The 23,085-nt window shown below is 44.1% G+C and overlaps 1 protein-coding gene across 7 annotated transcripts in view; it reads left to right on the plus strand.

Moving 5' to 3' along the window:
* Positions 1-23,085, plus strand: part of NTRK3 (neurotrophic receptor tyrosine kinase 3) — a 397,694-nt gene that overhangs the window by 330,751 nt on the left and 43,858 nt on the right. The window contains exon 15 of one of the 7 annotated variants that reach the window (XM_045058826.1): positions 19,976-20,609. The exons of 4 other annotated variants lie outside the window; for them this stretch is intronic. In XM_045058826.1, the coding sequence (XP_044914761.1) occupies positions 19,976-20,545 (570 nt within the window). In that variant the 3' untranslated portion in view covers positions 20,546-20,609. Of the gene's footprint in view, positions 1-19,975; positions 20,610-23,085 lie in introns of those variants that run through there. 2 more of the 7 variants (XM_045058831.1, XM_045058825.1) reach the window with 2 other exon arrangements.

Here is a 23,085-nt window from a genome sequence, read left to right on the forward strand (position 1 = left end):
CGTGCCCAGACATACACGCAATGGTCATCCTTTGGCCTCTTCTGCTTCTTGACATACCTGTGTATTATTCTCTCGATAGCTCACGCCTCCCTTCCCTTTGGACATTTAGCTCAAATATATTCTTCCGTTGCAATGACATATGCATCGTGTTCTTACTTGCATCAATACTCATTTTTCATGCAAACGGACCCATACGTATATGTGTATGCCCAAGTGCACACATATTCAAGCTCAACTTGGTACTACATTTTAACATCTTCCACCTCAGTCCCTGATCCAGCCTTACCCACAACACATTTTATTCTCTGAAATTATCTGGTGACTGGGTAGGCTTATCTTGCCTTCAAAGGCAGATCTTAATGAGAAGTCAGAACCCAAAGTAAAGTAGCAAAAATCGTTAATGAGGTGCTGAGCACGATCACCCCAATGATTTAGGAAAGAGGAAGCAAGAAAGCATGTTATTGTTGCCAACTTTTGAGAGAGATGCAGGTTGGCTTTAACAAAAGCTTTCTGATTGTGAGAGGAGATATCACGTTCAATTTTACTTCTATACGTTAATAGGTATCTTATTTTTCTCCCAGAATTATTTTCTCCCTTAGTCTTTGGAAATCCCCTTCTAATGGATTTGAGTGGTTTTGACAGTGTTTTTATTGCCAGGGAAAGGACAAGTGGGCATGAGTGTCATTGACCCTGAAAGAGGGAAACATGGGTGCAGCCTGAGATGCAGAGATCGGGTAATTTCTGAAAAATGATCGGAAGGCACATGCCTCATGAGATACGTAAATTTTACTTCAGGGACATCGAATGGGTGAAGAGTTTGGATAGGTGGCGTCAGAGAAGGGTGGGACAAACTTCTGGAGGTCAAGAGGCATGGCAGCCATTGTGGGGAATGAATGTAGGGAATGAACGATCATATTATGAGTGGAAGAGCTCAGATACGATTGTCCTGTCAGCCTAGGCATGATGGACGAGGAGGTGGGGAGTTTGGGGGTGGCATATACAGATCAGTTCTATCTGGATGCTCCTGGTGGCTTTGCCTAAACAACATTGCCCAAGACATTAAAACTGATCACTCGAGACACTTCATTTTAGCCAGGGCCTGAAGAAAAATGAAATATTTAAGAAATGCCCTTTGTGGTTAGAAGTGATTTGTTCACGGTACAACCAAAGGATGGCAGATGATATACCATCAGGAGAGAATATGAGGCAAAGAAGACCAAAGGGCTTCTGGGAAGGTAGTATATCTGAGCAAGCTGGGCCATATCTTGAGCCACCTGCCCTATCCAACATCCTCAGATATGGAGAAGGGAGTATAACGTAGCAGTAGCCACAGATGGATGGCCAGGGCAGACCTGCCAGGAAATACCAAACCGGAGACTTTCTTTAGCATCTAGACTAATTTTTTCACTCATTTCCAAGAGAGACATTGGTATCATTACTAAGGGCCATGAGCCATAGATTTCTTGAGTCTGGCTGGAGTTGGCACCATTTAATTGCTTTGCGTTCTGTGTAATGGGGTTTGCTGGCCTGTCTGGCTGAGCTCGGATTTATGTTGGTGTTGATAAAAGCAAGGGAAGGATCATCGTTTTTCTGTGTGAGGCAGATGTGTGATTATGCCAATCTGTTCTCAGCTGGCTTTACCATGGTCTTGGGAAATAATATCTGACCAGAATGTGTGCAGACTCAGCTTTCAAGCTCACTTCAAGGAGTGCACTTACTATTTCTTGATTCTGATTCAGAAGAGTAAAGAAAAAAAAAATCACCTCTATCAGTCACCAAATGACACGGCTTTCCTCTTGCTTTAACGACTAAGAACTGATGCTCTTTACTCCTGGGAGAGCAACAAGGGGCAGATCCATCTCCTTCCTGTGGGCGCCAGGGCTGATTGGAATTTGAGGAAGGGAGAGTGAGGTGGAAAACGTCCACTCTCCAGGTATCTGCAATTGCTTTTTTCATGAGTTCTAAGCCAGGCATAAGCTGAGGCCAGCTGGCTTGAAAATGTATGTCTTTGGTCCCAAGGAGTATGAAATAAAAAAGAGAGTTATGGTAGTAAAAACAGTGCACCGCGGGAAAACTGCGCATCCCACTGATGGTGGGTAGATATTATACTCTCCATATTCCGAGAGCAGCCTGTATCGTATCTTCATGTTCAGTTGCTCACGATGTCCTAACCTATGCACAGCTCCCCCGCCCTCACTTTCTGTAAAACAAAAGGCAGAAGTAGATTTCCCAGAGGTCACATCAGTAATGAACTTTGAAGTCTTGTTATCCATGTTGGAAGATACGAGGGTGACAAAGGTATTCTGCATTGGGACCTAATGTTACCTAATGCCACCATTAGCAGCCATGGGACCCCAACACACTTCCCCTAAACTCTCTTTAATTTTCTTATTTTAAAAATGAGGACAAACATAGTCTCTTGCAGAGTTATTTTGGTGTTAAGCAAGTTAATTTGTGTAAAGAGCCTGGAATACACTACTTAATGGATAAACCATAGCTTATATTATCTTCCTTAGTCCCCCTTCGTACCCAAGGCAGGAGAGCCACAGGGATAATCTGGTTTCCAGATGGAATTGTCAGGTCAGACAGGAGGGCCTCCTGACCACTGGAAAATAAACTGGGATCATGCAGCTGCCCCAGAGGAATAAGGTCTTTAAGTTGACCACCTCTGGAAAATGTCCTTCCCAGGGTTTCAACTTTGATAGAAATACTGGATCATCAGTACTTGCCTGTTCCTCTGGTTAGTGTTTATATGGTCCTCATAATCTGAGAGTGAAGTCCATGTTCAGGTGATTTACAAAACATTTCTTTTTGTTTGGTATACCAGCTGAGGCTCTGGGGGGAATGCAGTGATTTATTATATAGCAAGAACACTGAAGGATTCTCTCAGCAAGCTGACATCCAGGACAAATTGGCACCTCTCTGCTACTGTAGGTTACGGAAATCTGTTGAGCCTAGGAGTTTGCTGGTTTCTTGTGCCTAATTCAGTTAAATGCAGATGATTCGAGCTTGTGTGTGTGTGTGTGTGTGTGTGTGTGTGTGTGTGTGTGTGTGTGTATACGCAGGTGCACACTCCCATATACAAGTGTTCGTCTGCCCAGCGCAGATTCCATGATGTGTACACAAGAACAAAGAGAGATGGAGACAAGTTCCTCCTTACATTCTTTTTAAAACTTTTTAATTTCTTAAAACAAGAAGCACCATCTGGCTCATGGATGAGTGATACGCAAACGGTTTACAAAGGTGAGCTGCCTGATTTCCTATTACATATTTAGAAAGAGAAAACACACATGTCTGCACCAGAGTGCCAGGACCATTTGTTCTGTCTTCTTAAGACTCTGCCCAGTGACAGATACCTTTCCCTCCTGTGGATCACTCACTCTACACTTCCGAGATGGCTTTTAAACTGGCTTGGACAGGGGTGGGGTTTTGGTGCCATCATAACCTTTCTCAGGACATCAGACAACAGTAAGGAGTCAGCGGTCGAATATGGAATTAAAGAAAGTTTTGAGAGTCCTGAAGAGGAGGAATCTGGGATTCCAGAATAGAAATGTTTGCAGATATTTTTATTTTGGGGGGGGGGGAGGCGATATGCTGAAATATGGGAAAAACAGGATCCGAGGGCCCAGTGCTCTGATCCTCCTTACCCAGAGGACCAGGAGAGTGCCTTCCTGTTCACCTGGCTGTCCTTTGTGCCTAGTGCAGTGCCTAGCACTTATAGATGCCCAATAAAAATAGGAATGAATGGATGAAGTCAGAATGGGGCTTCAGAGTTAGGCAAAAAGTAGATTAGGCCAGACCAAGAGTAGTCTGACTGGCAAACAGATGCCCATCTAGGGGAGCTTAGTCTTTGCAGATGTTGTAGGGAATCCATTATCTAAGCATGTAGGATAAGTACCTGGGAACAATGTCCAGAGGACACAGGTGAGTGGTGGTCAGAGTCAAGGATGACCCCAAGTCAGAGTTGAGTCTTGGTAGGGGGTGGAGCCAAGTGTCCAGGAGATATGAGGGGAAGTATGCCAAAATGTCGGCAGAGACACATAAGGGGGACAGAAGGCATGTCTGGCATTTGATAACAAGGCACTGGGTTCTGAGTTGGCGATTCTAGATCAGGGTGCCTGGGAACCCCTGGGAGGATGTCAACAGTACCCATTTGGATGTGGGAATAATCTAGAATAAACTGATTTGACTGGTAGAATATTTGATTTCATGGATGCCATGGTGCCCCCATGGCCAGTGATGAAAAGTATAGGCTCTTGGTCTTGGGCCCACATTACCTGGTTTGCATCCCATCTCCTGTAATTCCAGGCTGGATAACCTTGGGCAAGGTATTTAACCTTTCAGCGTCCCCAACTGTAAAATGGGGCTACTAGTCCATATCATATGCATTTACTGTAAGGATTAAGACTTAATGAATATAAAGCTCTTGAGATAATAAATGTTAAATAAATATTAATTAGTGTTACTATTATTGGAGCTAAAATACAATGTCTTCCTAATCCCAAAATGGGCATTTTGAATAAGGCTTACCCAAGTGTATTAGTTAAGCTAGGCCACCTGCTATAGTGAATAGATGCAAATGTATATATATTGGTTCCCACACAAATAGAAGCCTATTTGTAGGTCATATACCAGTATGAGCAGGTGAACTTGTTGGAGAAATAGCCCTCCTTTGTGCAGTTGTTCAGGCTGCTGGAGCTCTACCCTCTTCTTTGTGTGCTGTCCTTGGTCACCGTAGGCATCCATCCCCATTCCACAGCTGGAAGGGGGAAATGGACATGAAAGAATGCATATGGTTAATGGGTCTGATCTGGAAAAGGGACCTGTCTCTTATGGCAAGAACCCAGTCACATGCATGGTCTCACTGTTTTTAAGGGAGGCTGAGAAATGGAGTATAACTGTGTTCTCAGGTAGAAGAGAAGAAAATGTGTGGTAGTGAGCAGCTGGCAATCTCTGCCACGTTATGGGTGAAGCAAAACTCCTTTCTCTTCCAACATTCCATTCTAATGGCATATCATTCCATGTCTGATGATGTATCAGGAAGGTTAAGATAAGATAGACTTACTTTCTACTGCTATTCCCATCCTGAAGATGGAGAGATTATCCTGAGGTGCCCCTTTTATCCTCTGCTTGCAAAGTCTGGGTGTCACGTGACATTTGTAAACAATGGGGGAGCTTGGCCCCACCTGCCATCTTGGTGCTTCCATTCATCCCCCCTGGAAAGCAAAAAAAAGGCATACCAACAAGAAAACACTTTCAGTTGACTAGGTGGGGAAAGGGGGAATGTTCTAAATCAAAGGGAGTCCAAGTTAATTGAAAAGAAAATACATTCTCAAAGTTTTGTTGACTAATTAATTCATTTTTTGTATTACGTGGAGAGAGGCCCTTAGATGGAAGCCAAATAGCTGGAAGTGTGTGGAGGAGAAGCCAGAGCTGTGAAAGAACTTGTAATTTACTTTTACCCTTAAAAACTAGTGATGGTGATTTCAGCCAGCTGACTTGCAGGATTACATAGAGACATCAATACCCCTTGCTCTTTGTTGGGGTTTTGGGAGGCTCACCCAGTAACTGGCACACCTCTTCCCTGCTCAGATGCTGAGTTCTGAGCCCTTTGAGACACAGAATCCAGACAGATGGAGATTATAATGTGCACTTGTATCATGATAGAATAGTTGCAGATGGTGGCCTCGCTGGGCAACAACAATGAGCTTCCTCGTATTGAATTCCCAGTCTAGACTTTCTGTCCAATCATGGCAGCCTGGGAATATTTCAGGCTTTGCTCTACTAGGGCAGAACTCTTGTGGCTCATTTCTGTTCTCCGTAGATAGACAGATGCCCATCAGAAGGGGGAAAGGATGTGGCCTGCATGCTGGCCCCCACCAATCAGAGAAGTTATTCCTCCCAAGGGGTGGGATGCAGGCTGGAGAGCATTCCAGTTGTTACTCCAGTAGGTGTCCCCCTAGCTGGAAATCTGAAACAGCGCTAAAAGGATGGGTCTTTTCACAACTCTGTTCATCCCCACCTAGGCAAGTGGCTGCCAACTGCCCTGAGTCTTAAGATCTTTCCTCCAAGGCCAAGAATACTGTGTCCTGACACCTGCTTAACTGCCTGGAAGAGGATTAGTAGCTGGGAATACTGCTCCTTGAGGGACTCAGACCCATTTTGGAGAGGGCTCAGGCAGACTTGTCTCTGGGCTTTCGGCTGTTAGGTTTTCCTTAGTAGGCCCAGGCACCATGGTAGGAAAATTGGTTCTATCAGAAGATGAGCATCGCGTCCAGGCGGCCCAGTGGCCAGAGCCCAGTTACGGGGTCTGATTGTTCCCTTGCTGTTTGTTGAATATCCTAATAATTTGTTACCCATATTCCTATTTATCTGGAGGAGAACTATGCTGGGGCAGGGAGAGGGAGAGTCTATATTCCATTCCTAAGGAAAGTGATGGTCCCATTTCTTTTTTTTTTAATTAATTCTTTTTAACGTTTTTAACATTTATTCATCTTTGAGAGACAGAGAGAGAGACAGAGCATGAGTGGGGAAGGGGTGGAGAGAGGGAGACACAGAATCTGAAGCAAGCTCCAGGCTCTGAGCCATCAGAACAGAGCCCAACATGGGGCTTGAACTCACGAACTGCGAGATCATGACCTGAGCCAAAGTCAGATGCTCAACCAACTGAGCCACCCAGGTGCCCCCATTTCCTTTTTTTATAGATACATTTTTATTTGGAGTAATTTTAGATTGACAGAAAAGTTGCAAAGATCATAAAGAGAGTTCCCATATGTACTTCACCCAGTTTTTCCTCCTGTTGTCCATGATACATGGCCAACATTTGTTAAAACTAAAAAAATTAACATCGATGCAAATTGTTAATGAAACTAAACTTTGAGTTTTATCAATTTTCCCACTAATATCCTTTTTTTTAAATTTTTTTTCCACATTTTTATTTATTTTTGGGACAGAGAGAGACAGAGCATGAATGGGGGAGGGGCAGAGAGAGAGGGAGACACAGAATCAGAAACAGGCTCCAGGCTCTGAGCCATCAGCCCAGAGCCTGACGCAGGGCTCGAACCCACGGACCGCGAGATCGTGACCTGGCTGAAGTCGGATGCTTAACCGACTGCGCCACCCAGGCGCCCCACTAATATCCTTTTTAATGTCCAAGGACCCACTCCAGAATACTGCACTGCACTTAGCCACATTGTTCCTTAAACCAGTAGGACTTTTTGGTTGAAGTGGAGGTGAAGGGATCCACTACCTATTGTAGACTGTCTTCTTTGGATCTCTTTGCCCCAGGGCAATCCTTAATTCACCTTTCAGAGGCCCTAGAACTCCAGAGTTCCCTGTGTTCTGGAAGAGGGGTAGGTGGGCTATAAGAAGTTCTTGAGGAACTCAACTTTATGAGCAACTTGTAATTCCAGACTCTTACAGGAATCTTTTGCAACTGTGCAATCATTGGTCACTGTCTTTAGAGAGCATGCTGATAGGACTAGAGTTCACTAGCTTAGATTAGGAGGCTAAGGGAAGGCTTGGGACTCCTCATGTTCACAGCCCCTAAACTATGTGTATGTTCTTTTCTTTTGCCTTGGGAGAGGGTGCCCCATTCTAGCAGAGAGACATGGTTATAAGCAGACATCTGGGCATGCTCAGAGCTTTAGTTGGCCAGAACATCTGCTGTAGACATGGTGCCATGTTATACACATCTTGAGCGAATTCTGAATACAACTTTAATGCTAAGTCCCATTAAGCTGCACAAAGCTACAGAAGGAATGAACACGGAGGAAGGTGTGGAGGATAGATGTATGCTGATTATAGGTATTATGACCTTGTTTCCTTGATTAAAGCCAATGGATTTGCACAGTAATTATACAAAAAATATCAGACATTTTGGAATCCAAGTTCGTTGAGGGACAAGACTGCTATTTAGGATATCTTGGTCTCAATGCCAGCTCTGCGTCCAGTTAGAGGCTTTACTTTCATCCGTAAGTTCTGGGGTTTGGATCCTGGTTTTATGGTCTCTTTTAGGTTTTACTTTCTATGGGACTAAGTTCTAGTGGTAATGATAACTGAGCCCGAGGCTTGGTTTCCTTAGAAAAGAAGGGAGACAGGGCTGAAGATACAAGAATAAAGCCGACGTCCTCTTAAGCACTCTGTGTTATTGCTTTGCCCTGGACCACAGCTGTTCAATATCGCAGCCACCTTTTCCCCTTCCTGATAAAACAAGGGAACAACCTCCAGCCTTGAAATAGCTTCCCCCCATAATACCTGGATCTAGTTTAGTGATCGAAATTTGCTTTCTTTTCTTCCTCTTCTTCAGCTCTTTGGGATATTTAAGGTAACTGGACAAAAATCAGCCTGATGGGCATAAGAATTGTTGGAAAGACTTTCTTGATGTTTTATCAGTGATGGGAATTGCTTGGATTCTTTTGTCCATCTCAGCACTTCCAAACCTTCAACTTTCCCAGACTGTGTTATTCCTATTCCAACATGGTGGTAGTGCTGTGGACATCTACCTGCAATGAGACCATTCCACAAAATTCAGAAGTGAATATAGGGTGGGGCCTGGTGTTTTGAGCCATGGAACACTCCAGCAATCTGGTACGAAGATGATTTGGAGAGGACATGATGACCAGGAAGTTGAGGTACAATCGATGGGACTCCAGCAACAAAGTGAAGAAGTTATTTTGGGCATCTCCCCACAGGGGTTTAGGAATGCTAGTGCTGGGGAGTGTTCTTCCATCTTTGCTTATGGGGTCCCATGACTAATGTGGTGACTAGAAGGCAGGAAGATTTAGTCCCTGCTGTGACCACAGACATGGGGTAAATATGTTTCCGGCCATCGACCTGAATTTATCATATGCAATGTAGGCACTTCCTGTCTGTCTTTGTCATTGTCTTGAGGTTTCTCACCTCTTCACAGGGGACTGGCCACACCAATAGCATTGTTTTCTGTCACCTCATGGGAACTCATGGTTTGGACTTTGGTGGGTATTCTTCCGTTTCATCTTTAGATACATTGATGCCTTCACTGATCCTTTTCCTGGATAGGGCTTAAAGGGCTGGGTTCTGGTTCAGCCCCTCACTTACTTTGGTGATACTGACTTTAGGTCAGTACTCTTGCTTCTCAACTTACAAGGTTGGATTCGTTGCATAGTTTTCCAACACATTTTTTATAGCAGTAAATCTTTTCTTCAGATGGACCCTTATAAGATAGAGAGACAGAGAGAGAGACAGAGAGAAGGTAGATAGGGGGAGAGAGAGAGAGATAGAAAAGTGCTTTAGTTGAAGTAGAAGAACATGGGGCCATGGCATTCTTCTATCTCTTACCTACACTCAGTCGTGGAGCTCTTGCAGTACTTTGTGGAGGGACTTCCATGCCCTGCAGGGCTAAGCACTGGGATCCCCAGTTAAGATTTAGGGCAGATCTATGTGCTCCAGCCACACGTAATAGTGATGATGAGAACAAGACTGGTAGCAGCAGGGAATCAGTGAGTGAATAGCTGGCTTTGAATATCACCTGATTTTCCTGCCTTTCTGCGGCTCATCAGTTGACCATGTAAACCCTCGCACTCAAGCCAGCTGAAAGAGAAATGCTCATTTTACACATGCTGATTGTGGGGGTTTGTGCTTGCACACCAGCCTCTTACTGTTCTGCCTGGAAAGGAAGAAGGTCTTCTGAGAACTTGCAGGGAAGAAGTAAGCTGCCAGGGATTATTAGCCTCCATGTTATGGAAGAGCCTTAGAAAGGGTTGGTGATATTTTCAAGACCCCGAGATTTCTCAACAGCAAAGTCAGTGTGAGAGCCTTAGGCCTTATGATGAAGAATCCACTTTGTACGTCTGCTGAACTTTGTCCATGCTGGTTCATTTCCCCTCGTGCCAAATCCTCTAGCCATTGAGAAAGTCCACATGTTGGGAAAAGAATTCAATTCAATTCCCTGACTATGTGCAAGGATGAATAGAATGCAGTCTGTGTTCCCAAGGAAATTAAATTTTTTGCAGGGAATATAAAACAAGATGAAAATTTGTAACTCCCCAACAGGCCAGAGGGAGGAAAACTCATACAAAGGGGTTACCGTTACCAATTTCAAAGGCCCATTTAATCAGAGGGATGATGTGGATCTTAAGCGGTTGATGGGTGGTCAGTGGGTTGAATTTTAGGAGGGCACTCCCGTCGCGGGGGGGGGGGGGGTTAGCATGAGCAAAGGCATGGAGGTAGCTTGGAGGCTGCCACACCAGGAGGGTGACCTAGAACAGTGTGTCACTCAGCAGGCCGAAAGTGCAGACGCGTGGAAGGAAATGTTTGTAAAGGAAGGACGGGGTCACTGCGGCAGGCCTTGGAAGTCCAGCTGTTCTGGTGTGGGTGCCAGTGGACTGTCGTGGAAAGTTGCATCATCTGTTTTAGTGTAAATGAGGCTGCATGTGGGGACAGGTCATCGGGCAGTGGCGTGGAGGGTGGGCTGCAGGGAACCAGGACCACCAAGGCATAGTGCCGTCTGTGGCAATAGTCCAAGCAAGAAGCAATGAGGCCTCGTGCTCTGGTAGTAGCAGTGGAGTATGGAAGAGAAGCCATCGGAATCAGTGGGGCCTGGAAGGTCAACTGAAGGCCAAGGCCTGGGTACCCAGAGTCTCTTGCAGTTTTCATCATCACCTTGAAAAAAGAATAACAGTAAAATCGAGGGTCAGGATGGATGTTACACAAATGCACAGGCCACCTACCCTGTCTGTATCCCTAGAGTGTTAGAAACAGATGAACAAATGCCAAATCATTCCATTTTAAAGAAACATGAAGCTGGAAGGAGCCTTAAATGTCATTTGTTTCACCCCTGTGGCCCCAAGCTGAATAGCATCAAAACCACCCCAGACAGATGGTTTACTCACTCTATTGTGGTGCGTCTCCTGGGATTCTACAGGTGCCCCCTTATTCTTTCCAGATGTGGTGAAGGAAAGCCATTATCAGTGAGAGATTTATCTTTTTCTTTCTAATTTGTAATACCCTTTAGAAGTAGGACATCCTCAATTACGTCTAGCTGCTGTAAGGTAAGTCTGTTTCATCTTATGTTTTCAGTAGAAATAAACATGGTTTATATTATAAAACAGACATTACAACACCAGTACAATGCTAAGAAGCTCATTGAAACCAGTATAGCCTCTTTATAGATTATTTGTTGTATTTTATTCATTGGGTGTATCTTGACTGGTGAGGACTCAGTGGAATATACGTATCTCCTTCCCTTGCCCTGCCAAAAAATAATGTCCTTTTTCTGAGAGCAGTTCCCAGTGGTCTCTTTTAGACTTGGTCTCATCTCCCTGTAATTTTGAAATCTGGTTGTTATCCTCTGTCCATGATGGTGGTGCAAGGTATGGGATGGATTCTGTCATAGTCAGCTTTACCTCCACAGGGACAGATACTGGGAGAAAAAAAAAAGACAGGGAGATGACCCATCAGAAAATCCTGAGAACTTGAGACACGTTTACACTGGAGTTCATCCTGAAGAAACCAGAAACAGAGGCAGGGTCAAGAGGCTCCTGAATCAGATGTTGTCTCATTTCATTCTTCTCTGCTCACATGGAGGACAGGATAGCAGAACCTCTGTCAACTGACACCTCTGTGTATCTGAACAGGCCCTGTTTGGGTTACCAAAGTGTAAAAGACCTTTCTTTTTTTCTGAGGCAAACTGAATACAGAACATATAAAGATACATAAATTTCCATACAAATATCTTCTTTACCAGCTGTAATTAAGATATTTGCATGTAAAGAGAACAGTGTGTTCCCTTGACTTCCTCCTGTAGGGAATTGTTTGTCTCCTAGTCCTCAAAACCCAAGACTTTGTGCTCTATCTAAACTGGAGGGGGTGCTCTATCTAAACTGGAGGGGGAGAGAAGCTTGGGTGGGAGGAGGAAGAAGAGGCAGAGGACCGGGTCAGTACAGCATCTGAAATTCAAAAATTTGAACGCGAGTTTTAGTCCTAGTTGGTTTTGTTTTCAGGTTTAGCCTAGCTAATCCCACAGGACAAAGTTGAGGTAGGGGTGAGGGAAGACCTGAGAGAAAGTGGGCAGAACACCCATTAATTCTGGAGTCAAGTAGATAGATATTCCTTTGAATTCTGAGCTTCTGCTTATGAGCTATGTGACCTTAGGAAAATTTCATAAATTCTCTAAGCCTTAGATCCTCATCTGAAACAGAGAGATAAATAGATAGAGAAAGAGGGGGGTGGGGAGGGGGAAACAATTTCTTCTTTGGTGCAGATTAAATAAGATAATGTATGCAAATTGCCTGATACCTGTTAGGCACTCAATAGATGGTAATTATTATTCTATGTAAGTGAATAAGGTAGAAATTATATATAAGAAATTTTAAATAATTTTAAATTACAAGGCAAGGTATTTCCTATCGTGGGTTTGGGTGCTGGGTACTAAAATTGGAAGGGAAAAGAGCCTCGAGACAACTCGGGCAAATACAAAGCAAAACCACTTATTCCTCTGGGACTGGTTTAGACACTTGAGTTGGTCTGTCGGAAGCCCAGGAGGAAAGAGAAAGCATCTCGTTGTTCAAAGATAGAGCTTCCCATTGTAGAATTGGTGGTTCCAATTAGGAGCTAACTTCTGCTAAATATACACCATGAATTCTATGGTAGATGAAGGTCTTCAGAATCAGAGCTCATTCTCCAAGCATCCTAAATGTGTGCCATCCCTTGTTGCCCCAAAGGAAGATTTTGGGGTCAGGAGAACTAGAGCCTTGGGGATAAAAACAATATCTGTATAGAGAGATATAGGTAAGATATAGATGTAGATATTAGATAGACGTATATAGGCAATAACTATAGATATATATAAAAGGCTGGTTTAACTAGGCCTCCCTCCTTTCTCTCTCTTGTCATATGCAGCATGATGGTCACTGCACGTTATTGTGCATAACATGAGATGATGGATATACAAGAGTGTTGAACTGTTGGCTTGGGTACTGTTGGTTTTATGACCCCTGTCATCACCACCCTTAACCACCATGACCACCAGTATAGTCCGCTAAGAAAACGATCATGTACACTCTGGAAAAAATGAGTCAAGTTCATCAACGTCCTAAAGTTGATTGGCAAGGGTGGTCAGCATGCCATGTGTCCCACTCTGCCAATCACCATGACAACCTTGGCTACCGTTTCTTTGTTGAGTCACGCTCTTTCACCTCTACAGCCAGGATTGACCTTTGATTTGTGGCCCAGTTTGTTCTTGAAGTTGATCTTTTTCTTACCCATTGGGGAAACCCCCAGCTTCCTGGTCTTTGTATTTATTTATTTGTTCATGCCCTTGAGCTATATGGGCATCTGCATGGCCTGTAGTTTCCTAGAAAGCAAAGGAACCTATTCTGTTTTTATGAGAATGCTTGAAGAAAGTGCTTAATTAAAAAATATATAATCCCATGTCAAATGTTTGTAATGGGTAAGGAATAATGGCCTAAGCATTTAATCCATTTTAAATGGCTCCTTGTAAGTCCCCACTTGCCATACACCAATAATCATTATGTGGGGACTCTGGGTAGATATATTGGGATCTGATTCCCCACCAAAGGCCCAAACATCTGCTTATCAGTGAAGAAGCCTGAGGGGATGTCTCACAATAATTAAAACGCCCATGAGACTTCAGTTAGCACCCGAAGGACAACTTATTAATGCACACAGGGGGCCAGATTATTCAAAGGCTATATGATCAAAGCATTCACTCCCAATAAGCCAGTCCGTGTGGGAAGACTGATCATATTGAGAAGGTTGCTTAAAGAAGAAGTCAAAGCAAGAAAGTCAGATGCATCAAACTATTAGAAGCGTCCAGCTAAGGGAGACTGATATACCCATATCCATTTGATAACAGAGACCTTCCAGGAAGTTCAGAAGTACTCCAAGTCTTCTGCCAAAGTCCACGTCTCTCTCCTGACAGAAGCCAGGAAGGGATGAACACTGCCACCGTCCAATTCCGTGTCATTCCCTTCCCAGGTCTCTATGACCGGCCAGTCCCCCTTCTGAAAGACATATTCTTTCTTCATTTGCATCAATCAGGGTACAATTGAGCTATGAAGGCCTGGAAACCACTCAGGCTCTTACAGATGACCTGGGCATATATTCTTGTTTTCAGCCATTTTTTGCTGATCTTAAAGAGACCAGCTTGTATTCTTCATTTCTAAATGGAGAGGAGTCACTTTACTGTCAGAACCGCTAATGCTTTCCATGTCGCTAGATGTCCTTTATACCTAAAACATGACTTGTTGCTTGCAAATCGAATTGCCTTGATGCCAACTATTGTGGGCTGCAGGGATGGCAAGTAGATCTCAGGTAACAGTTCTTTTTTTTTTAAGTTTATTTATTTTGAGAGAAAGAGTGTGTATGTAAGCAGGGGAGGGGCAGAGAAAGGGAGAGAGAGAGAGAATCCCAAGCAGGCTTTGCATTGTCAGCAATGCAGAGCCTGATGCAGGCCTTGAACTCACAAACTGTGAGATCATGACCCAAGCCAAAATTAAGAGTCAGATGCTTAACCCACTGAACCACCCAGGTGCCCCGAAGGTACCAGTTCTCCTAGACTGAAAGTGGTTCCTCAGCATAGAATGATAAGAGGAAGTTGGCGGTTGCATCCAGAATCAGTGAAAAAGCATGTGGGATTAATTGGTGATGTCTACCATGGGTAGAGGGAAGGGAATTAGTGGTACCTGTGTCATATTGTCCCAGTTATGGTATATCCCATCCCAATCAGTGCTCTCAATTCAAGGATTCTACTGCATCCTTTTAGTCATGCTCAAACCTTAGCTTCTCAGAGTTGAAGAGATCTAATAAGGTGTCGATGTGAGTTTATTGAATATATCTATCTGTGTTGAAGGATCATTTACAGAGGGAGGATTTTGGCAGGTGGGCCTGAATTACTGGGGCTAATTTAGGTTTATATGCCCAAGTTCACAGAGATGACCCTAGTATCCCAACATTTTAAATTATCTTCTGCTTGCTTTTTTTCACTCTTCACTTAAATGTTTTTGTTGTTGTTTCTGGCTTTTTTTTTTTTTTTGATCTTATGTATAGCAAATGTGGCTTCTTCTTGTTAGATTTGGTTCCGTATTCCACTCTACCAAGGTTTCTTTGTGGTCTAGATATAGCTTTTCCTCCCAGCTCTGTGCCACCTGCAACTATTATCAATGTACAATGTACCAGAAATTAAGTGTATTTTTAATTTTTTTTTTGGAATGTACAATAGCTCAAGGCTTGGATTTGCTGCTGGAGTCTTGCTCCCAAGCAGATGTTGACCCAATTATCAGCATTCTTTGAATATAGTTATTCTATGGTTATGATTCCTGCCATTTGGACTCTTCTTCTCCACATACTGACCTCTTTGTTCAAAAGTATTTCATGAGAGTCCTTGATAAATGCCTGGGTAAAATTTATGTAAGCAATCTATGCTGGTAAACTTGTGAAATCCTGGCTAGAAATAAACTTGGAGGTCATCTTGTCAAACCCACTTACTTAACAGATGGGGACACTGAACCCCAGAGAGGGAGCAGGTATCTCTCAAGTTCATGCATCTATTTAGTGGTAGAGTTGAGGCAAGAATATTGGTCCCCCATCTCAGATCCAGTGCTTCTCTCTGATCATCATTGAAGTACTTGGAAGTCAATTGAGCCAGTATTGTTATTCCTACCAGTGAACTGAGGCTCAGAGAGATTAATTAGTATTATTCAGATTACACACAAAAATAAGGCAGGGCAGATTGGGTTCAGTGTGCTGATTCATAGGTAAGGCTTTTTAAGGAATGCAAGGTCATTTTTGAAAGGAAGTTTTCAATAGTGTACAGTAGGGTCTCTATGAGGTCAGGTAGGCTTTAGAGTTAGAACTGTGAGCCTATAATAAGTCAGCTCCATCATTTTTTTTTCTAGTTGGGCTTTGTGGCAAAGATATTTAAGGAAGAGGAGGCAACAAGCAAGGAGACCCTAATTCAGAGAGTTTGGGATCTCCAGTTTGGTAGTAAAACCAGCACCAGTAAGGTGATTTGGGCCAAGCATAGTCCCAAAAATGTTAACACAAATTCGGTGAAACTTAAGGGTAGGGAAGAAATGCCCGGAGCAGAGGACATGGTCATCAGAGGTGAGGAATGCTGCCCTAATACCTCAAATATGTTGTAGGAAGTGATTTTTTTTTACATTTTTATTGTGAAAATGTATTCTTGAGAACATCTGTCAGCACATACTTGTTCACGGTAGTTTTGATTTCTGAAAGGGCACCACCCATGCCTTATTCTCCAGTCACAAAACTCCATATCTGATATACAGTAGGCTTTCTGCAAATGTCTGCTCAGTGAAATAAACAAGGAGGCAGGTGTACCTCTTGGTGAATGACTGACCTGGGATGCTGCTCCAGGGCGCCGCAGTTTGGGACAATCAGAAATCACAAAACCAGTTTTCATCCCATTCAGATATCATCTGGGGAATTGTTTTCCATCATTTTGGCCTGGTAAATGGGCTCTGCAACATGTTCCCTTACCTCCGGATGTGGCAGGGCCAGAAAACTCTAGGTTGGTGAAGCACCATGCCCCAAGGCAGTTACCTGTACCATGTGGAAATGGAACAGACCACCCAGTAAGACGGTGGGTTCTTCATTTCTGGGGAATTTTCCAGGAAATCGAGATGACCACATTTTAGACATGTTATAGAGACACCTGCATTGAACATGAGGTTGCAGTAGGTGACCTCAAAGTTTTGCTTTTGCCCCAGTTCTGAGATCCTGAGTCAACCCTATAATAGAAAGTGCTTAGATGGGTATAAAGCAGAAAAGTAAAGAGCCATTATTATGCATGCACGAGGAAGTGTGTCAAGTATATATTTCTGTGACGCTATGAAATTTTCACCCTCTCCATATCTACAAATTCGCGTCTGTGTTCTTTCTCGCCTCCCTCACACCTCACCACGTGTCACCTGCCCTCTCTAGCCCACTGCTCTCTGGGACTGTGTCTGTCCCACTCTGAAACCTTGAAGACTTCCTCCCTTCTTTGTACTCCAAAATCCATGGTCTATCTCTTCTACATTAAAGAAAAATCTTCATTTGACCTTTCTGCCCCTTCCAACTGGCATGTGTCTCCTCGACTACTGAAATAGGTTGCTTTTATCTTCTGTCTTAATTTTTGGGCTTCTGATCTCAGCACTTCATTGACTGTAAGTTTTGGGGGTCACTAATTATCTCATCTTGGCAAAATTCAAATGCCTTTCCTCTAAAAATTCTAATCCTTTTTGGAACTGTTGAATGACATTTATTAATAGCTGCCCCATTCTTTTCTCCACCCTCCATTCCCTGACCACTTAACATTCTTGTTCAGTGCCTTCGTGATGCCTGGCTCCACAATTTCTTCCCTATCCCAGCCATTCTTTACCTCATCTATTGGTTTTTCTTTTTGCTCTCCTTTAAAGTTCTGGTGCTGCTATTTTAGACATCTACTTTGGGAAACCTCGCACACACACACACACACACACACACACACACATATGCTTATAATGCCTTTTTGCTTTTAGGCAGAAGCTGGTTGAATTTACATTTTTAGCCTCCACCTCTTCTCTCTTTGATTGCTTAAGCTGTTAACCTCCCCTGGAGAATTCACTGGTGATTGAAACTTGGCTTGTTGGAGATAAAACTCACCATGGCCACCTCCTGCTTCTCAAGCAGATACTCAGCAGCCTGTTAGCATGAGTGAAAACCCTCTTGGGACATTTCCCAAAGGGGAGGCATTTTTGAACCTGTCTCTTCATCATCTATACCTGATTCCTTACCTGATCTTTCTCTCTCTTTACTTCAGTGTTACTTGTTCTTTGTATGTTGTCAGGAAGCACCCTAGTCCACTCCATGACCAGACCAACTCTTGGATCAACGAATGTACCTTCAGATTCAGAGTCACCTTGCCCATACTCTTCAAACCTTCCATCATTCCAGCTGCTTCTTTAAGAGATTTGAGTGAATCTTCATTTCACAAAATTATAAATGTCTTACCCTGGCCCCCAGGGCCCTCAGACTGTCTGCCAAACTGCTTCCTGGCCCCCTCCCACAAGAAGTCCTCTCAGCTCTACCCCAGCCAGCCTGCCTTCATTCCACAGTGGTGCTTGTTCATTTCCAACATGTCTGATACCTTCCGTATACATTTCCTAGGGCTGCTGTAACAAAGCACCACAGGCTGGAGGCTTAAACAACAGAAACTTATTTCATCGTGCTTCTGGAGGTCTGAGACCAAGGTGTCAGCATGGTTGGCGTCTTCTGAGGCTTGTCTCCTTGACTTGTACTTGCTGTCTTTTCCTCCGTGTCTTTCTTTACATCTTTTTCCCTCTGTGAATGTCTGTGACCAAATTTCCTATTCTTTTTTTTTAAGTTTATTTATTTATTTTGAGAGAGAGAAAGCATGCATGCAAGCAGGGGAGGGGCAGAGAGAGAGAATCCCAAGCAGGCTCTGCACCATCAGCCTGGGGCTCAATGTGGGGCTCAATCTCATGGACCGTGAGATCATGACCTGAGCTGAGAGAGCAAGAGTTGGATGTTTACCCAACTAAGCCACCCAGGTGCCCCCAAATTTCTTATTCTTATAAGGACATCAGTTGTATTGGATTAGGACCCACCCACATGACCTTGTTTTTATCTTACTTACCTCTCCACATGCAGTCACATTTTTTTAAAAATTTTTTTAACGTTTATTTTATTTTTGAGACAGAGAGAGACAGAGCATGAATGGGGGAGGGTCAGAGAGAGGGAGACACAGAATCTGAAACAGGCTCCAGGCTCTGAGCTATCTGCACAGAGCCCGACGCGGGGCTCAAACTCATGACCTGAGCCGAAGTCAGCCGCTTAACCAACTGAGCCACCCAGGCGCCCCCACATGCAGTCACATTTTGAGGGACTGGGGGCTAGGACTTCAGCTTAATTAATTCTGGGAGGGACATCATTCAGCCCATAATGTCTTCTCTTCTCGACTTACCATTTGTTCTTTCGTATTTCTCTTTGTTCTTTCTCTCTGTCTGCTCCTCACTGCCATCAAACCCAGTGGTCCCATTTCACTGTTCTCACTGGATGGTCTCCCCAGTATCACCCTATTGAGATGTGTTGCTTCATGAATATTCTTCTTTGTTGGGTCCTTGATATGCTTCTATGCCTCTGGTTTGACTGAGAGCAGGGGCTTTGTCTCTTGTCTTTTGAACACAGCTCTTGACCTGGGAGGCACTTGAGAAATGCCATTGCTAAGTCATTGCATATCCCTTCTCAAAAGCTGCCTAACATACCTACTCCTCTGACTTCTCAAGAGGCCTTTTAAGGGGAATGAGTTTTTCCCAAGTGGTAATGGAGTCTGTACACACTGACTCTGTTGATACCAAGGAGAAGAAAGGCTGAGGCTCCACACAGGTGACATCTGGCTAGCTCACCCCTTTTCCAAATTGGGCAGGCAGGGAAGGGCATCTGGGAAGGAAGCCCTGAAAGTGGTGGTGAATTCAGTGATTTTTCTGTTGGAGACAGGAAGGACAGCTATTCCCTCCGAAACTTTGGAGAGGTGCTATTTCTTTGACTTAAGGGGGTGAAAATTCTGGATAAAACCCTCTTCCTTTCAGAGTGGTAGTTGGCCGAGAGGCTCATCTTGTTGGAAGTAGAACTGAGCCCTTGGAGGGAAGCCAGTGGATCTTGGTAGAAGACCAAAAGGAAGACAGCTGGGTGCCATGTATTAAGAGTGGTGTGATGGTGTGCCTGCCGAGCTGTGGGTAGCATCTCTGGTTGGACTCCTGAGTGAGGGCCTTGGAGCTGGGCTGATGCTGTCAGCCTTTTCCCCTAGTGGTATGACAGGTGTCTGGAGGCTATGCCAGGAGATTCGCCATTCACTTAAAGATACACCCACTCCCCTTATCCTCCCTTCTTTCATCCTTCCATGCTTTCTTCCTCTGCCTTCATCCTTTATTCTCTCTTCCCCTACCCCGCTCTCTCCTCCATTCACTGTCAGGAAGGGCCATGCCAGAAGGGCCCGATCAGCGTGTCATGGCAGCGACAGAGGCTAGCAGCACCGGCAGCTTCCACAGTGAGTCTGGATTTTGTTTCTGGGGCCAGGGGGCTGGGCAGGGCCGTCCACACACAAACCGACAGCTTGCAGACTTTGGAGAGGAACTTCCATGGGCGGGGGATGCTTCCCACCTCTCCTTCCCTGCCTCCCAGCAGGCGGGGGGGGGGGGCATCATTTCACTTCCATGGAAGTTTCCTGCCAAAGCCATTGATGTGCTTGGGATATCTCATGGGGAGGAAGCATGGTGGGGGGTGGAGGGGCCATGGTCTGCTAAAATTAGGTGCACATCTGGGAGAGCCGCCGGAGTTTAAATGGCTGCCAAGGATTCTGTCCAAGCCTGCGTGTGTGGTGAAGGCTGGAGGCTCTGCATGGATGATGGTTTGGCTGCTTTCTTGCATTTCAGGAAGTGTGACCTTGAGTTTTGAGTACACTTTGGGTGCCTACACTCCCTTTAAGGAATTGAGAATGCCACATAGGCTAAAGGGTCTGAAGAAGCGGGGGTCTCCCTGTTGACCTGAAATGAAGCTTGTCTAAGAAATTTGATGTTTAGGACAGTTTTTATGTAGCACCATAACTGAGGCATCTCCCCGAGTATTTGGGGGAAGCTTTTTCCCATCCCCATGTTAATTTCTGTGGTAATCTCTGGCATGGAGAATGGACATAATGCGGAGTCAGAGTTCCATCTGTCTTGCCTTGTTCATCAAACTGAACTGGATGGCTTCCTTCCACTTTTCGTCTAGGGGCTGTTTCCTTCTGTTTTGGGAATGGTCCACTTGGGGAAGTAGAACTACAACATTTACCTATCCAGCCTTAAAAACCTCACCTAGCCTAGGAGGACACATGTCCGTCTCGAGATGTTTCCCCACAGGCAAGAGGCTGTTTTCGGACACTATGGGGTGTGTTGTAGCTCATTTTGAAGTGAGAGACCTCCAGTCTCCAATACGTGATATCATCCTGATGCTGCAGTCTCATGGGCAGGTGCACGGGGGTGCTTTTCCAATTCCATTCATTTCTCTTGTGATACGGTTAGGGAGGTAAATTAGGCATAGCTTCCCAGGTTCTCTCAGGACCACGTTTTTATAGATATCTCCTCTTGGCACTGTTACTAATAACGGCCTTACAGTTCAGGATTTTTTAATGCCAACAGCTGTGTAGAGTTAGAGTTTATCAGAATGACCATGTTTGCTAGCCTTGTGAGAATTTTGAAAGCAGGGCCATTATAAGAGATTAATCAATCTCTTCTCATGCTTTTAACATCATGTGTAATTCATTCACCTCGGGGTAAAACTCTTGGTTTGAGGAGTTGATGGGTTTAATTAAAGTATCAAATTGGTCAAATTTATTAATTAAATTCAACAACTACTTATTATTAATCAACTTTGTATATTTGTCTAAACCTGGACACCTCTGAGACTGAAAAGGGAAGCTATTAATAATTAAATTGATACCACAGGCATAAACTGTTACCTTCCCTGGTAAATTAGGACACTGTCCATATATCGTGAGCTATCCTCAGGGCTGGGGGATACAACTGTGATAAAAACAGGAAAAAATCTCTGCCCTTAATAAAGGAAATAGAAAATAAAGATAAAGTAGAATATATTATATGTAAAAGAATAATAGATCCTTTGAAGAAAAATAAAGCAGAGAAAGAAAAAGGAAGTGTTTGGTGGTACTACTGGTGGTGGTGATAGTTGTGTATGTACGTGTGTGTGTGTGTGTGTGTGTGCGCACACATGCACAATTTTAGACAGGGAGGCCAAAGCATTTGAGTAGCCTAAGGCATATAGCATACCTTAAGTTATATATTTGACTTAATTTAGCCAAAGAGGGCTTTCACGGCTTGGATAAAATTTATCTGAAACAAGTCAGGTCTAGACATTATGACTCCAAAGCAAGAAATACAAACCTCAGAATTACAAAAATTGAGAAGGGAGAAGGCGGCCATGGCATTGGAAGCATACCTTGTCTGCTCAGTAGTTAGGTTTCACCTCTGGCTGACATGACTAAGACACTGTCAAAGTGAGTAAGGCTGTGGGCTTCTCCACTTGGGAGAGCATCTTATAGAACGCCCCTCAGTCTTTGACATGCACTAGCCATTCAGGACATCTTAAGGGCTTTTCTTCTTCCACCTGGTGTCCTCAGGGGTGGTTTGGGATGGCAGCTTATCTTTGATGAGCACCTACACCAAACACTTGGATAGGGACTTTAAAGAGACTGATTTATTTAATCTATACTGTTCCCATGAATATTTATCATAGTGCCACTTTAAGGATGAGAACACTGACGTTTAAACACAACACTGGAAAACAGTGGAGCCAGGATTTAAGCCTACATTGAGCCAAATCTGAAATCCTGTCTCTATCAGTTAGTCTCTGCATTCACCCAAAGATACCGGTTGGCAGGAAGTGGGAGAAAGAAAGGAAAGGGAGGACTTCCTAGGTTATCCCCCAAGGTCCTGCGAATGGGCTTATTTGCATGGCTGGATCAGGAGCAGTAGATATGTTGGGGTGGTTGTCCAGTCTTTGCTGATTGTGCATGAAGGGACAGCAAATTCCGCTTCTCCATGTGTCGTTGTCATTGGGAATGGGGATAGGCATGGAAAATCGGGGATGGGGGCATGAGAGCAAGTCTTCCTGTTGTGGCGTCCATCCTAGGCAGAGGTGGAACTGGACTTCAGCGTGTCAAGTGTTTCTGGGTTTCACGCACGTTGGAAGGAGGGACGATGCATGGGTCTGTGTATAGATAATAGGGTTGGGGAGAATGCATGCGGAGGTCTGAGGCTGGATAAAGGTTTTTTGACAGGGGTTTGAGTGAAGGGTTCAGCTTGAAGAGAATCCTAAATTTCCTGCCTGCCTTTGTGAATGGAATCCACAGACAGACTGCATCGAGTCTTGGGACTGCTATTAGCAAGAAGCAGGATGTCTCTGGACCATATCTTATTATGGTTATACTTAACATCAATCTCACCATGTAACCTTGTATTTATGTGTAATGAACATTTATGTACTTCCCAGGAAGAAAACTTTAGGTAGCATCTTACTTTCTGCACA

Source organism: Felis catus, chromosome B3, assembly GCF_018350175.1.
Source record: "Felis catus isolate Fca126 chromosome B3, F.catus_Fca126_mat1.0, whole genome shotgun sequence".
In the NCBI taxonomy this organism is placed as follows: domain Eukaryota; kingdom Metazoa; phylum Chordata; class Mammalia; order Carnivora; family Felidae; genus Felis; species Felis catus.